Source organism: Meriones unguiculatus, chromosome 20 (assembly GCF_030254825.1).
Source record: "Meriones unguiculatus strain TT.TT164.6M chromosome 20, Bangor_MerUng_6.1, whole genome shotgun sequence".
Taxonomy (NCBI): domain Eukaryota; kingdom Metazoa; phylum Chordata; class Mammalia; order Rodentia; family Muridae; genus Meriones; species Meriones unguiculatus.
In genome coordinates, this window is record NC_083367.1 from 8,000,687 (window position 1) to 8,018,198 (window position 17,512).

Here is a 17,512-nt window from a genome sequence, read left to right on the forward strand (position 1 = left end):
TTGCTAGATGTGGAGATAAAACCAGCGATTAATTACCTAGTTTGCTATTACACTCTAGCAAGTGTGGGATGTAGACAGAGGACACTTGCTGTTTCTCATTTCATTTCTCTCACAAATCTTCATGTGCACGGGTCTGTGGATATTCTCTCTCTGTATCTATCTATTTCTCTTTTCCTTCCTCTCTCCCTCCTTTCTTCTCTTCCTCTGTCTCTCCTTTCCTCCCTCCCTTCCTTCCTTTCCTTCTCTATTTTTGAAAAATGTTGTAGCGGGCTCATTTTTTTTATTTTTAAGAAAAGAAAGAAGTATTGAGTCAAGGTACATAATTTTTTTGTAAAGATTTATTCTGCCTTTTATTTTCAGGAATTAAGGATGAGTGAACCTCTTCACCATCTTGATGCATCTTTTTAAAATGTCCTGCTTCAGGGCAAACAGATTTCTTTATGATCTCCAGAAATTTTCCCCTGACATAACAGAAATGATTATTTATCTCTCCACATGTTCAAACGGCCTTAAACTGCTTTAGGGTTATTTGCTTCACAAGACTTAGCATTGATTCACATTTTATAACCAACTAAATAAGGCAAACATAGACTCCAGAAAATAGCTGTGAAGATTGCTTTCACTTATGTTTTGTTTTATTCATTTTTGAAATTATTCTCGGAAACTGGTAATGAAAATGCCATGTTGAACTGCTTTCCATTGAAGGAGTGTTCATTGAGAAATTAAGAAGGAATTGCTGTCTTTTTGACTTTGTATCCTGCAAGTATGTTCTGTAAATATGTATAATCTAAATACATAATGAGAGACCAAAGTATTATTGATAAATACCTTCAAAATAGTTTAAATATTTCTAGAGTTAAAATATTCATTTTCTTAAACTTAAGCAAATTACAGATGTTTGTGTTCATTTGTACATTTCTTGTTGAGTTGAAATATTTATAAACTTGAGGTAATCTACCATTACAGATCATTGTACTGTTCCAAGACCCAAAAAGAGGCTCTTTGAAAGGAAAGCGAATAGCTGTCAGAAATAGCTCTCTTATTTAAATATAAGTGGTCAACAATAGTCTTTACATGTGTATCTATCTGCATGTCTATCTGCATTTCACAATGATGAAATGATATGGCTTTGTCCACAAAAGGTGACTTTATTGCATCTGCTCACCACTGAAGTCTGATATAATTAGGCAGTTGCATATTAAGTTGCAATCTATATAATTCATGGAAGCCATTTTGTGATTTTTAGAAATTCCGTGCACATAAATTCATTATCTAATTGTCCATACCTTACAAAGCAGGTAGTCAGTATGGCAACATGTTATTTTTACAGGTCATATTTGCTCTTTAGAGACATCCTTCATCTCCATCCTAGCATGGTGGTGGCTACACAGGTGGTGCACAGTAATTATTCAAACAGAACAAATCAGTTGGCTGTATTTGGATAGCCATTTGCATTTCTTGCTGTACAAAATGCACACCTGTTCGAAGACATGCCTCACACTTATCAAATATAGAAATGTAAGTGGGATCATAGCATTATATAGAAATTGACATTACAAAGTTATAATTTTTATCTATTTATTGTGTGCTTATTCCATGATTTCATGTCAAGCACTGTGCCTTGTCTTTCACTTCATTAGTTTTTATAATTTACAGTGATCTTTTGAAAGCTTACTATTTTTGTACTGTAGATTAGAAAATTGAACTGCAAGAACTTGAGCAAATTTGTAAAGTTCACATAGATAGTAAATGCAACAGAAAGCAAACTCACTGTGGGAGTGAGGCATGCTAGAACCTAACATAAGCCTGGCACACGCTCAACCCCGAGTCAGTCCTCCAGCCCACACTGCATTTCAGCCCTGGAAACAATAATTATTTTAAAATTTAAAATGTTAGTCCTTTAAACTTTTTCAAAATTTTATTATTCATTTATTCAGTGTGTGTGTGTGTGTGTGTGTGTGTGTGTGTGTGTGTGTGTGTGTATGTGTGCACGATCACTTTGTGGCATATGCATAGCGGTCAGAGAAAACTTTCAGGACATGATTCTCTTCCACCATATGGGCTCCGAGGGCTCAAATTCAGGTCTTCAAATGGCAGCAAGGACCTTTACATGCTGAGCTATTTCATGGTCCAAAACTACAAATATTATCTTTTGAGAAATATTTTTATAAAAGTTATAATGTGTACTGATCTTTAAAAAGAGACGTTCTCACTCATAAGAAGTTAGGTATTTTTGTGTGTAGTCTACACTGTGTGACCTTTCTCAGTATTTTGTAATAAAAGGAGGGAATAATTTAACAGAACTTGCCAAGTATATGGTGTACATTATAGTGAATGCAAGAAAGGCATTTGGAGGTGACCTTGGCAGTGCCATTAAGGCTAGAGTACAAATAAGTTGCGGCCCTGACTAGAATCCTCGCTACTATAATGGAGGCTCTTTGTTGCAGCCTCCTGTTCACTCAAAACACAGAAAAGAACGTTACCTAGTGACTAAAATGAAGTTGTGTCTCCAGCACAGCGTGCTGTGTAATTGCTACAGATGAATCCACTTGATTTTGCTAAACTAGTCGCCCTCATTTAAGCATTTTTACCTCACAAGGAAACCATAATAATGCAGTTTATTATAGACTCTGTATAGAGGTATCATTGCTCGAGGTTAAATTATTTTTCAGTGAAGTTACTAAAATCTTGAGATTTCCTAGTTAGCTAAATTTAAACATATATATGCAAGTATGCCACACACACACACACACACACACACACACATGAAATAAAGAGGGAGAGGGAGGGAGAGGGTGAGAAAGAGGGGGCAGACAGCCAGACAGAGAATGTAGAGTTCCCGACCATGACATACAGATAGTATTGAATGAGACTCAAAAGGACAGGGTATGTTGCTTTCAATATTTCTTAACAGAACTTTTTTTTTTACTTCTTTATATGATTTTTAACGACATTTCTGCATCTTTACGTATGAGAGCTGATAAGATTATTCAGATCTTGGCAAAGGGCTTTAAATAGTGGCTGAGGAAAGCTGGATGTGATAGACCAGAATGATAGGCAGCTGGGACTGTAAGAGAAACTGATGTGTACCTGCAAGACATCCCTTCCTCTTCCACACTCTCGCTGAAAGACTGAATGAATGCCCTGCATTTGCATACCACTTTCTGTGAAGGCTATGGAAGATGTAGAGATATGCATGGCTTTAAAGACACCATTTCAATTAAATTAGTTGTTGGGTCACTTGGCAGCTAGGCAAACGATTGCTATGTTACCTGTAAACATTTCCAAAATAATAAGTAACACCATAAAAATGAGTTAAACAAGACAACAAAACCCACAAATGTTTTGTACTTAGTATTTTAAAGTTAATAACAAAGCAACAAAAGAAACTGAAAACTGCTGTTAAATGACTTCCCCTCAAGCACGTTCTCTCATGGTCAAGTAAGATTTGAACACAGGTGTTTAAAATCAAATCCTCTTTCTCTGTATCACATTACCTCTCTATCATGTCCCAGCATTTATAGAGGAAAATGCAGAAGACAAAAAGGAACTAGAACCTTTAAACCACACTTTTTATTCTCTTTTCCTACCATTTTGATAACGATGGCCTAATTACAATGGTATTCTAGTACAGGAATGCTTAAACATTCCAACTTAGAAAACTTAACACATCAAAATTGACAATTTAAAAACTTTACATACAGATTTATTTCATTTTACATTATATGTTTTTAAAATAATGCTTCTAAGGCTTTAGTTTTTTATTTCCACCTTCTAACATGCATACATTAAATACTCAATTAAATAGCCAAAATAAATAACAGGCATTCATTTACTTACTAAATTCCCTGCAATGAATTATTCTTTCCAGTCTAAAAAATCTGAAATTGTTTCCAGACATTTGAGTACCTGCTTTCCCGAACAGAATAGTCTTCATGTTCTCTTTTCTACATTTTTGCAAGTTAGTTATAGGTTAATGTGCATGGTGCTTCACAGCCTGTAATGTACTCATTACATCATGTTGTTTTTATCCTCCCTGCCCGCTGTTCTTTCTCAATGTGAAAAAACATAGCCTATCAGTGACAGGAGGTCTGGATTCCAGGCTGACTTTTGTAATTATTCCCACTGCGGGCCTGTCAATAGGATTAAAATACAGATTCTGGAACTGTCTCCCCCAGATGAGGTCAGCACATTGAGCAGGGGGAGTACTATTTCTGCAAGCTGTGCTTCCCCTCTGCTCGTGGAAGGAGAGATATTAATGTGACACAAATATTTGAAAGCTCCTATGGAAACAAACTCACTTGTCCTGAATTAAGCAAAATACCCATCTGCAATAAATAAAATGATGGCATTCATTAGAGTGTCGACTATGTATGCAACATAGATTCTAAAATAATATTAAAGTCCAGAAAGTTTCAATTACAGAACAATCCTTTAGTTCATAATTAATAAACTCTTTGCAGCTGTGTTTCTGTGGCCGGAAACATCTGCAAAGCCTCATACTTAACACACAGACACACACAATTCCTTCAGAAGAAGTTCAATTGTGCTTAAAATCACAGGTCTAGAAATGGAGTAAGAAGAATCCAGTTTTATTCAATTAGCTCACAGGGAGTTGGAGTGTGGATGATCAGGGGAAGCAGACAACCTTTGCCTCACAAATAACAAGGGTAACAGTGAGAATTTGCATGATGCGGTCAAGGTCTCTCCTGCAGTCAGGAATCATGGTCCATGACTGTAATCCTATCAGAAGTGGACACAGATGCCTGGTGCCTGAGGTTACTACAGCCTCGGCTACTTAGTGTGTTTGAGGCTAGCTTGCTCCCCATCAGATACCATATCAAAACAAATGAGCAAAAGTTAAATTAAAAATAGATTATAAACTCTAAATTTGGACTGTTAATTATTTATGTTACATCACAAGTTTCTGTACAGATGAGATCTAAACCATGAAACTGTAAACTGTGCGCTGAGTGAACATATGTGGGGAGACACTGATGCTCTAAGTTTTCAGTGATTCGTTAGTAATTTCTTACATATGAATACGTTATAAAATGCTTGCATACAGAGTATATTTGTTGAAAAAGAATTATGTGAACAATTAACACGTAGTGTCTTTCCTAAAGTTTGCCTGCTGAACATTCACATGTAAAGTTGTATTATTATTGGACTTTATTAGTGTAGCTATAATACAATACAGTTCACATACCATATAGAGCAACCATTGAAGTTCAGAATTTAAGCATTTAGTATCGTCACAGCCACTTCACATTACTTTTAGGCTACTGGCATCACCACCATCATGAAGCAATTCCCACTAGCAGCGCTTGCTTCTGCTTATTTATCCTTGCAGTGACTATAAGTCCACATCTGTCACTGCACACTTACTGTTAGGGATATTTCACATGACTGGATTCAGATATGTAATGTTCTGTAGCTTTGTTCTTTTAAGTGTCGGGTTTATTTGTACTGTCCTCTGTGTCAGTATTTAGGGTTTTTTTCTGATAAATATATAATATTCCATTGCATTTCATGGTAACATTTATGCTTTTAAGGAACTGACTGGTAGAGCCATTCACTCTACTTCTAATTCTCTGTTTTGTGTTAATTTTCTCCTAGTGGTTATGAAATATTTAATTTTATTTTTATGTTTACCCTGTAATAATTTAATATCATATCTACCCAGATTCCCATGTGTTTTAACTTGATGCCCATCCCATGTGGATTTTCCCACCCTCATACCTTTTTACAGTTCTCTTTTTTAATTAGCCTTTTCAATTGTAGCCATCTTCTTCAGTATACATGGGTCTCATTATATGTTTGTTTTACTTTTCTGTGGTGGCGAATGCTGTTCTACATCCTTTTATTATTAACCTTCATATATCTTCTGTGAAGAAATATTTATTATTTGTGATTTGCTTATATGTGTTTTATTTCATAATATTTATTTCTTTACATATGATTTTGATTGGCTTATATGAGTGTCTTAATTTTGTAATATTTCTTAAAAGTCTCAGTATGCTTTAGGTAGTATCTTATTTTAAATTGTGATCTTATTATTTGAGATAAGATTATTTTTATCTTGCATTTTACATGAACTTCTATAAGTCTAGGAACCACTTTGGACCTACCAGTATGCTGGTAATGAACATTTGATTTATTTTTAGAAACAAAAATGTCCAATAGGAGCAATGGTTGTGACATGTATGAAACTGCAATAAATGAAACTCACCCTGGTGTTCAGCTTTTATTTGAGTGGTATATGCATGTGTGTGCTTGTGTGTGTGTGTGTGTGTCTGTGTGTCTGTGTGTGTGTGTGTGAAGCTGGAAGTCAATAGCTAGCATCATGCTGGATTGCTCTCTGCATTTTTCCTTTGAGGCAAAGTCTCTCACTGAACACAGAGCCTACCAGTGTGGCTGGGTCTACAGGTCAGCAAGTCTCTTGTGGTCCTCCTGCTTCCAGCAACCAGCTTTGGGATTACAGGTGGATGCCACTGCGCTGGGATTTTCAGGACTGCATGTTTGATCATAATTTCCTAGAGTGAATATACATTAATAATTGCAAACACAAATATATCTAAGTCCCAATCATGATTTATAACTGTGACTTAGTCGCAGCAATTGTGTCTTTTCATAGCTTTCTCAATGTACAGTCGGTGGGAATCCCCCCCCACAAAACATGTGGATTTCTAGTCTAATGTCAAGGGGGACATCAAGTATGCATGGATAGGTGAATGTGTCCACTCCCAAGCAGGTAGTCTTTCCTGACCACAAAGGCTCCTTGAGTTCTGTGGAGTTCCTAGGACAAAATTGTATAAAGAAGATATTTATTTATTTCAGTATATTTTAAATGAAGTAGAATTACATTACTCCTCTTCCTCCCTTTCCTTTTTTTCGCTATATACTCTGTTAAGCCCCTCCAATTAATTTCCCCTTTATTTGAAAGCCTTCTTTTCTTTGATTTTTATCCATAACGCACATGTGCGCGCACACACACACAGATATCTAAGTACAACCTACTGAGTCTATTTTTGTTTCATGGCTGAGAACCCTACTTTGGACAATCAGTTATGGTGCTCATCCCTGTGAAAGCCTGCTTTTCTTTCTCCTCGCAGTGTATTAGCTACTGGTGGCTCTTTGTCTAGGGGTCAGGACATCATGGAATGTCCTCCTGTGTTAACATGTCCATTGATGTCGGCATTGTTCCAGTCTCTATATGTACTAAATACTTGAACAGGACTCTTCCTATTTTACTTCCATGTGCCATAAACTAAAAGAACCAAACCAAGTCTTGACATTTGAATCTACTTTAGAAGGAAGAGGAGCCATTTTACCTTAATACTGAGCCTGGAGCAGAGAACAATGCTGAGTGGTTTTCTGTGGACTTAAAGAATGTTCATTTAGAGCACACATTCTTTAAAACAGAGCTACGATTGTTCTGCTGACTGCATTAGACAGAAATCAACTCAGAGGCCAGAGCTCTCATTGCTCTAACACCTGGAATCAAGGGAAGGCAACTATGGCAATGTGATTAGTAGGAATGCAGAAGTAGAACCAAATATAAGGCTTCAAAATCGACTTTCTTAAATATTTTCTTTTTGGAGCATTCTTATGTAAATATGTTATGAATTGGCAACTGGACTGGCTTTTTTGTGCTTTGTCATTAAAAATAATTGAATATTAAAGTTTCGTTATTTCATGGCAGCAAACAACAGATCTTATTGTATGCTATCATAAAATTTTGTAGGTGCTTTATAACAAGGGAAATTCTTCTAGTCTAGTATATGGAACTTTCCTAGACTCTTTCTCATTCTGGCTTTCTGTTTAAGGAACAGAAAAAATTAGCAAAACTCACTTAGCATACAAAAATTGAGTTAGGATAGTAAACTTATTTTTCATTAAAAGCCCAAGGATGGAAAGATCAATAAAAAGAATCCAGTTCTAGATTTGCTATAACCCAGAAAATGAAAATAAAAATCATAGGTAAGAGTTTATTTTTTATAGGCAATAAATATTTGAAACAATTTTTATGCTTAACCTCATTTCTTCGGAGTACAACACTATACTACTTTGAAACCTACATTGCTACAAAACGTGAAAACTTGAGAAGGCAGGACATTAGATTGGTAGGTTTCTTATTGTAATTTATTTCTCCATAGGACTGCACACCATTCAGGTTTGCTTTGAGTTCAAGTTTCATTAAAGAAATTCAAACACAAAGCAAGAAAAATGTTAAGCGGTTATTTCACAGCTCCTATGAAGGTTTTCTTGTATAGGCCATACTTACATGTACAGAGAATGTATGTTTGCACATTTGCAATATGTTTATCTGTGAAATCTTTTTCCTTGTGCGTTTTAGAAAACCATATCCATTTGTCTACAGGAAAGTTGCCAGAGTTCCTGTGCAGGCATTTTGTAGTAGTTGGGACACTTAATTCTCTTTCATGTGTATTCTAGACAAGGCTACTTTATAAATTTATCTCACTGAATATTTGACTTTAGCTATTTTACATAGATTTCTTATCTCAGTTTCTAATTTTAAGAACATCTGTTATTTCCTCCCCAGGGTTTTTACCACCTACTTCCTTACGTTATCCTAAGATATAAAGGTTTTGCTTTTACATGCTTTTGCTTTTATTTTAATACCCTTCTTCTAAAGAATTTGTACTTACTTTTAATAGCACTAAATTGATAGTTTCCTTTGAGGTTAAGTGAATTCACTTGTTGCAACTTATAATTTTCAGTGTTACCTGCACTACAACCGAATATTACTTCAAAGGAAAAAATTATGAACACTTTTCTAGTATTACCGTATTTAATTACAGCCATGAATGCTCTCCATAATTGTGCAGCCCAGAACTCAGGGTAAAATTGAGACGGTCTATTTAACATCTCTCATTAAAAAGTGTCAGAGTGTTGTTACATAGAGCTCTAAACTAAAACAATAGTGGAAATTTAGGAGTAGTGTGTCAGGAAAGATGATAAAGCTCTATTGAAAATCACTTAGAGTAACTGAAAGTGTTGAGCAACTGCATCACGATGAGGATCCTGTAGTGAGCAGTGTGCAGACCTCTGTTCTAAATCAGGTTTTCACTTAGGCAAATGGAATTATTTGAAGAACTCAGATTTCTTTTGCTTCAAATCTGTTTTCCCATCTGTTAAAAGGGAAATAGAATTTAATGTAATTTGAAAGATGAGCAGTAAGACTTTAAAATTTTTCATCATTAGATAGTATAGATACATTCTCAACATCATGAGTGTTCATCAAAAAAATTCACTTTCTATTTTGGGGTTTAGAAAAATTGGAGAAAATATTTTAGGGATTCCACTATCTTGGTTCAGTTTTCTACCTGAAAGCCTGTACCTGCCAAACATCAAATCATGGTGCCATGTGGTTCTCATAATTCTTTCTCTTTCCTCTAATCCGTTAAAAACAACTAAGTGTCATGAAGAGACCTTTACTGTTTCCAGATCTTTGTATACAGATAGAACAGGAAGCAAGACCTAGTGAGTACTTATAAAGTAACATTTTGTGTGTGTGCGCGCGTGCACGCATAGAGAAGTGTAAACTAGACTTTATCTTAACAGTGGACATCCTTTAATAGGAAAAGCTCGAATCTGTGTGTGTTGTTAGCTTTGTTGTGATTCTGAATCTGCGCCCCCTGTTTTCTCTGCACCTCGGGCATGTAATGATTGCTACTGAGGATATGTAAGTCTGTATTGTGTGTCTTTGTGTGATGTGGTTATTTCAGTTATCCACTGGGTCAGCTTCTGAGGGCAGCAGTGGATGTTACATTCACAGTGAGACTGTCGTGCTCCTGATGATCTATCTGTCACAGAATAGAACATCTATAAATTAATTTTATGTTATATAATATACCGATCTTGTAAACAGTCTTAATCCTGAAACCTAAATAAAAATAAACCTTCACAAATTTCAAAGCTGTACACAAAATATTGAATGTGTAGACAATAGCAAAGGATGACTGAACATTTCTGGAAATTATGACACTCCAGTAGGATAGTTCCTACCTTCCTCTGTCCAGAGAGTGAGATTTTAATTAATTTTCTGAATAGCACCCAAAGAGAGCCAACTAAACTTTCAAGTAAGAGATTAAAATTTTAGAAGAGGTAGGTGTGGTGGCACCTGTGCTTAGTCTCAGCACTTGGAAGGCAGAGAAAGGCTGATACCAAGGTCAGCGTGGTTAAAATAATGAGTTCAAAGATACCCAGGACTACAGAGAAAGAGAGATCCTGCCTTAAAATATCCCCCCAAAATGGATAAGATTAAAATTTCTAAAATAGATTTATATAAAATATCTACTAACTCTTCTTCAGAGATATAGTTGTTTTTCAAAATTAAAGTATTCAGGTATGTTTTAATAAAAAATGAATTGAGTCTGTTTAATATACCTGTTATAGAGTATCCTCAATAACAACATTGTTGAAATACTAAAAGTTTTTTAATTGAAGATGAAAATAAGCATATAAAATATCCAAGAATATTAAGTGGCACATGAGTACCCACAGTCATGAGTGAGTCTGAGTGAGTTGTAGCAGTCAGCTTGGGAAGTACCTGCAGTATCTGCGGCTCCCTCTCACTGTCTAGAACAGCTGCTTAGTTCCTGAGCATTAGACCCTCTCAGCAGAGGAGAAACAGGAAGCACTCCAAGTCACAGCTCCTCTTTTCGCTAATGATCTGTCATCTCCTGCTCTTAGCACTTAAGTATTTCTTTTAACAAAAAAAGATTCTATTGTGGAGCGGAGCCCGCTGTATGACTTTCATGTGCTCATTACAAAGCTTGGAGAAATTTGGGGCAAAGCATTTCAGCCATATTCATATAAAAGTTTATTGCTGATACTCAGTTCAAATGTTGATGCAAACATCCTTTGATTGTTCTTGAGTTAGTCACCCAACTCTCCAGGTTTCTATTTAACATTGCACTGAGCCCAGCTGCAGGTGCAAACTTTCTCTATTGTTTGTATTATTTTCTTTAAAAACTGTATCATGATTTTGACTTGTTGGAATACATCAAAACCTATATCTGGTCATGGAAAGTTTATTTTTCACAAAAGATGGCTCATTTTTCCTCCTACTCTCTCATGACTTGTTTCCTGTCCAGCCTGTGGCCGCAGGTTCTACAAATCTTCCTCTCAAGATCTTCAGTGTTCCCGGTGTCCAACCCACAGCTTCTCTGACCGAGAAGGATCCTCGAGATGTGAATGTGAAGATGGCTACTACAGAGCTCCTTCTGACCCACCATATGTCGCATGCACAAGTAAGTTCAAACCTTAAGAAGAAAAGCTTTCACCTCCTGTCCGTTCATTTATAACACTCAGCATAGTGTCACCAAAGCAGGCTTCAAGGCTATAAGTTTTAGCTTTTAATTTTTTAAATTTTTTCATAAGCAAATTCAGTGAAGTGGTAATGTTAGAATAATCCTATCTCCCCCAAATTAAGATGTATGTAATAACATTTTACATATGGTATTTCTTAGAACTTGTTACAAATTATTGGCCATATGGTACATGAAATGTGACTAAGCAGTAGTGTTTTATGAATTAAAATCCTGATGATAAACCAATCCTACATTTTGGTGCTTCAAAATTAATGAATATTTAAGAGGCCCAGTAGATAGCAGCCCTACTCATTGCTATCATTCACTCTTGAGCACATTATGAATGAAAAAAGTGTGCTTACTATAACTTGGTTCAAAAGAAAACTATTTAAACAATCACACAACTTTTTCCCTTGGGTGTGCTAACTTTTTTTAATTGCTTAGAAGAAACAGTCTGAATGACTGTGGTAAAAATAGATAGGCAGTCATTATCCTCTTCTTGTTCAAGATGAAAGGGAAAAAAATAAGTAAAACTTCTTGTCAAGTGAAGTCATGGTGATTTTGTTTAACAAGACAGTTCAGTGTTTATGTGAAAGAAATCATGGGAGGCCATCTTCTGGCTCATAGCCTACTTATCAATTTTAATATCCTACATAGATTCTATTGTTCATTTAGTTTGTATACATTTTTTCTTGTTTTTGCATACCTGTTTATTTTTGGCTTCCAAAGGGCCTCCCTCTGCACCACAGAACCTTATTTTCAACATCAACCAAACCACTGTAAGTTTGGAATGGAGTCCTCCAGCAGACAATGGTGGAAGGAACGATGTCACCTACAGAATACTGTGTAAGCGGTGCAGTTGGGAGCAAGGAGAATGTGTACCCTGTGGAAGTAACATTGGATACATGCCCCAGCAGACGGGGTTAGAGGATAACTATGTCACTGTCATGGACCTGCTTGCCCATGCAAATTACACTTTCGAAGTTGAAGCCGTGAATGGAGTTTCTGACTTAAGCCGGTCCCAGCGGCTCTTTGCAGCTGTCAGCATCACCACTGGTCAAGCAGGTATGTGCTGTGCATTTTTACTGAGTTCATAATGTGGTTTTGCTTGAGTATGTAGGTTACACAGCTACACAGAAATATATTTTTCCAGCTTATTGATTATTAACTTACTTATTTCTCCTGTTATCTGTAAAATGACATTCATGCTTATTAATAGTTCTATATTTCTGGCAAAGGAAGTAAAGGTGTATATACTCTAAGCCAGTTTAAACTGCTGTACTTCAAACAGTTTTGATGAAGGCTCTAAAAGAAGAGTGAGAAGTTAGTGGTCCAAGTAGTGATAGTATTTCTCGTGACTGTAATCTACATCACAGTTAAAAAATTAATGGATTTGGTTGTTGTGCCTTGTATATTTCTTTTTTGTTTTGTTTGTTTGTTTGAGACTGGGTTTCTCTGTGTAGCCTTGGCTGTCCTGGACTTGATTTGTACACTAGGCTAGCCTCAGACTCACAAGTATCCATCTACCTCTGTCTCCCAAGTGATAGGATTACAGGCATGCACCACCCCACCCAGCTCTATCTATCCTACACTTCTTAACCCATTTTTTTTTTTAGTGCATAGAAGATTATTGTTTTAGTTAGGGTTTCTATTACTGTGAGGAGACCATGACCACAGCAAGTTGGTGCTGGCTTACAGTTTCAAATGGTCAGTCCATACTCGTCATATGGAAAGCATGGCAGCATGCAGGTAGAGATGGTACTGGAAAAGGAGCTGAGAATTCTACAGCTGGAACTGTAGACAGCAGGAGGTGAACTGGATTGAGCTTCTGAGACTTCAGAGCCCACCCTTTAGTGACACGCCTGTTCCAACAAGGCCATACCTCCCAATAGTGTTGTTCCCTATGGGCCTATGTGAGCCATTGTTATTCAAACCACTACAATGATTTTTGTATATCTGAAAACTTTGCTTTTTAAAATTTGCATTAGAGTGTTTTAGTGTCATCAGTAGAAATGGGATCCTGTGATTGTCCATAGTTTTGTAACACATACTGACAAATTTAATGAGTATTCAAAAAGAAATGATAATTGTGAACTTGTAGCTTAGGCTAATACTCTTTTTTTTCTTTCTGATAATTTAAATGCCTTCCTTAGTCAGCTTTTGTTACAGGTAATCTGTTCAGAAAAATGTATGACAGGAAGTCAGTTTGAGAAGCCAGACATTTCTAAAATCACCAGAAAAATCTTATTACTGGAAGAAGTTTCAGAAATTCGAGCTTTGCTCGGCTGACTCTGTTGAAAGGTGCTGTGCAGTCGATATTCAGTAGGTGTAGCCAAGGACTAGGTTATCAACAGTACTAAAAGTGACCCCGTACTAGATGGTGGAGTTTTGTGAACATTGCAATAAGCTTGATCTAGCCTTCCTTTCTTTGCTAATTTTAGTACCTGGGCACATTTCTTAGCACAAGTCTATACACTGTGTTTTTAAATATGGTCTTTAGACTGCTTTGGTGCTCTGGAAAGCTTTAGGAAGAAATATGAATTAAAAACTGTAACTCCTTCAGGAAGGAATGGATTGTCTCTCAAACCGGGCTCACTAAGAAGCAGTCAGCAAGATAGAGTTTGGTATGAGAAACTTACTGAGGGGTGGAGTTGAGACTAGACAGTCAAGGAGGAGGGAAGCAAACACAAGTGGAGAAGGGGTGGAATTGAGCTGTGAGACAGTCCTGTTGGAATCTTCTGCGGTCTCTGGGGAATGATCCCCATTTAATGAACATCTCTGTTATCCTTTGTGGAAATGAATTTTACACTTCAGTGTTTCCAAGATATTGACTGTAAGTTTCACTAGGAAAGAATATGGTGTCATTTTTCAGACCAAAAAAAAAAAAAAAAATTCTGATGGAAGCAGGGAAGTGATTTCTGCTTCTTGGCAGCTATCTCAGCAGCTGGTAAAATAATTTCTTTTGTCCTTCACCAAGGAGACTGTGACCACCACATCACAAGATCCATTACATAAAATTAAATCATATTTAAAAAATAATAAGGGTGCAAAGTTCAGACTGTGTTTAGAGAAAGACAGCAATCTGGGCTGACTCAGTAAAGATTTCCCTGAAGGGCTGTGCGAGCCTTGCTGTTGGGTAATCAGACCTGATACAGTGAGAAGAGCTGGGTTTTGGAGTAAGCCAGTTGTTGGTGATGGATTGTTCATTTGTGTATATCATCCACAACACACTTCTTTTTCTTCCTTCTAGTGAAAAAAGACTTTTTTTCTCACATAATATATCCTGATTACAGTGTGTCCTCTTTTTCCTCCTACCAGTTCCTCTGCACCTCTCCCCCGCACCCTCCATCCATTTCTGTCTCTCTCTCATTAGAAAATGAACAGCTTCTAAGGGATAATAATAAAATAAAATATAATAAGATAAACCAAGAGCTTACACATTAGATTTGTACAAAACAAGCAATAAGAAGTAAAAAAGCCCAAGAGAATTCACAAGAACCAGGGACCCCAGTACTTTCAACACTCAGGGTCACCAGCTCAACATCTCTGTGTTCAATAACTTGTATAGGTGTTGTTTTCAGTCATGGGCCTTGCTAGCATGTTGTGGAGAACAACCTATAGTCTTGGCATCTGCGTGGGTTATTTAGGGGTTCTCATGGGACCACTTTGACAACTCTATTAGATGTTTCCTACTCCCATTACTGGGAGCATTATTTGTTAAAAAGAGATGGCCAATTGCGGCTCTGTCTCCCCATTATTTGGTGATTCCAGTTAAATTGCTTTAAACAGCTCTCTAAACTTAGTTCTGGAAAAACAGAACAAGATGAACCAAACATTTTCTAAAGACACTAGGGTGTGCCTGGGCATGAGTTAGTGTAGGACAGACATTCTAACATCCACTGATATCTTAGTCTCTTTTCCCTTATTTACAGTATGTTTTATTTTATATAGATGAACTATTTTATAGCACTCTAATATCATTTCATTAAAAATTTGAGTGGTTTTGTGACATTTTACAGGTAAAACATTGACTTTAAAGGATCACCAGTAAATTGTTTGATCCTAATTTTGGCAATTAATTATATCGACTATCTCAGAATTTTCAAAAGCGTGTATGTAGTTATATCAAACATTGTTTCTTAAATTGCTTAGTTATATAATCACTACATGGGAATTCTTAGGTAAATTATGGAGGAAAAGGGAATCAAATAATGTCCCATGGACATTACTGACAAAATATCATTGAGAAATAACTTTGATAAACATTCTCTTATCTCTGGTTGCCATTTCACTCTCTTTCTTTAAGGAAAAATAGAATTGCATATTTTAGTTTAATTAATTTTATGTTTTTCAATTTCCAGATCTGATTCCTAAGATTTATTTGAGTGTTCTCTTTAGTGTGATTTGTGATATTGATGTAATGTTCCAAATAAAATATATCAGTAACATCATATTATAAAGTATAATACATAGCCAAAGCTATACAAAAAGATGTTAGCACATCATGTTTTTAATTTTCAGAAATAGCCTTATTCACATAAATTAATGTAATTCAACTATGAATGTTTTTCTCAAAAATTAACCCAAAACATCTCTTTCATCATTTATGATTTATCATCATTTATGATTAAAATGGACACAAATCAACTTACATGGGTGATAAATAAAATAAATTCATTCCATTTAAAGTGGTGAATTTTTATATTTCTTGAAAATCTATAACCTTGGTTTATGTTTTAAGGAAATACGCTATTGAGAAAATATGTCTTCTTATTCTAGAATATTTACTGGTTTTAAAGTAATATTAAAATCAGCAATTTTTATAAGACTTAATTAGCTCACCGTGAGGAACAAAAAGCTACAAGTACAACAAAACAATAGAATGTCTTTTAGAAAAAGTGTTAGTCTTATTAAAATATGCTTTCGTAAGCATACACACATGTATGTTATCACAGCAGAAGAGCTGGACTTTGTCCTTTCTAAATGCTTATGACCCCCAATGTGTCCCATATCAGGTGATGGGGTATACAAGGAGGAAAAGGGAAATGACACCCTACTCTAATCTGGCTCCTCACAATCTAAGATCATATAAGGACCCTAGAATGTGTTCTTTCCCCCACTTTTCCTACCTTCCACTTACGAGAGGACAGATTGAAGAGCACACAGACAAAAATCAATGATCCCTCATCCAGGAAGCCTTGGTAAAACTGAACGCTGCTGGGCTTTGTTTCAGGACATCAAGTCTCCAAAACTGTAAGAAAACAACTCTACGTAAGGCTGTGTATATGTTCTAGCAGACCATGCTATTTAATACAATTACTCACCTGTGAAATAATTGGATTTCACCTTAGTTTGAGAGAAAATATCTGTTTTCTGTGAACATGAGGCCAAGTATGAAATCTACCCCTTTGTGTACTGGGAAAACTGTGAGGGTTGTAGAGCCTCATATTGTTTGTGATTTTCCTCCTCTAAAATGTTTGCACTTGTTTAGTAAGAGCACTAGTAAAAGTGACCTGTAGTCATGTTTTTTTTTTTTTCTTTACTTAAGGCAAGATGATTAATTATCTAATGAGATGTAGAGGCTGCACAGTGATGCTGCCATAAAATTCTATACAAATTAGTTAGATATTTTTGTTTTAGTTTCTCAGGCTTGAAAAAATTTGTCATATTCTTGGCAATTTTAATAGAGTAATTTGCACATAATTAAGAAGTAAGTGCTGTATATAGGATTCTTGTGAAATAAGTTTTATAACTATTTCAGAGAATTAAATTTGTAACTACTAAATTTAAAACCTTCTTTTAAATAAATGCTGGATTATTACCCTTGAATAGTCCATAATGATAGTATTATGTAGAGTAATTTTTACACTATGTATTACCCTTAATAGAGGTCTTTCACTTTGCTACTGAAATTTTTTTGAGTCAAGGCATTAGCCAACTTAAATGCATCTCATAAAACAATATTTATAAAAGAATAACCACTTCACTTTTAAAAATATCATTTAAATGAGAAATAGAAGATTGGTTTAACAAAAATGTGCTATTTTCTTTAAAGATGAGAAAATACCAAAACCATGTTTACATAAGGACCTAAATTAAATGTGCAAGAAAAAAAATTTTCAGAATATAATCTTTGGTAAATATCTGTTGAATTCATTTTCTTTTTCTGGAGA

General features: G+C 35.7%; 1 protein-coding gene across 7 annotated transcripts in view; it reads left to right on the top strand.

The window, feature by feature from the left end:
• Epha7 (EPH receptor A7) overlaps window positions 1–17,512 on the top strand; it is a 161,701-nt gene that overhangs the window by 46,409 nt on the left and 97,780 nt on the right. For all 7 annotated transcript variants that reach the window (XM_021662501.2, XM_060373414.1, XM_021662499.2 and 4 more), the window contains 2 exons: window positions 11,124–11,279; window positions 12,069–12,404. In XM_021662501.2, coding sequence (XP_021518176.1) covers window positions 11,124–11,279; window positions 12,069–12,404 — 492 coding nt within the window. The remainder of the gene's footprint in view (window positions 1–11,123; window positions 11,280–12,068; window positions 12,405–17,512) is intronic.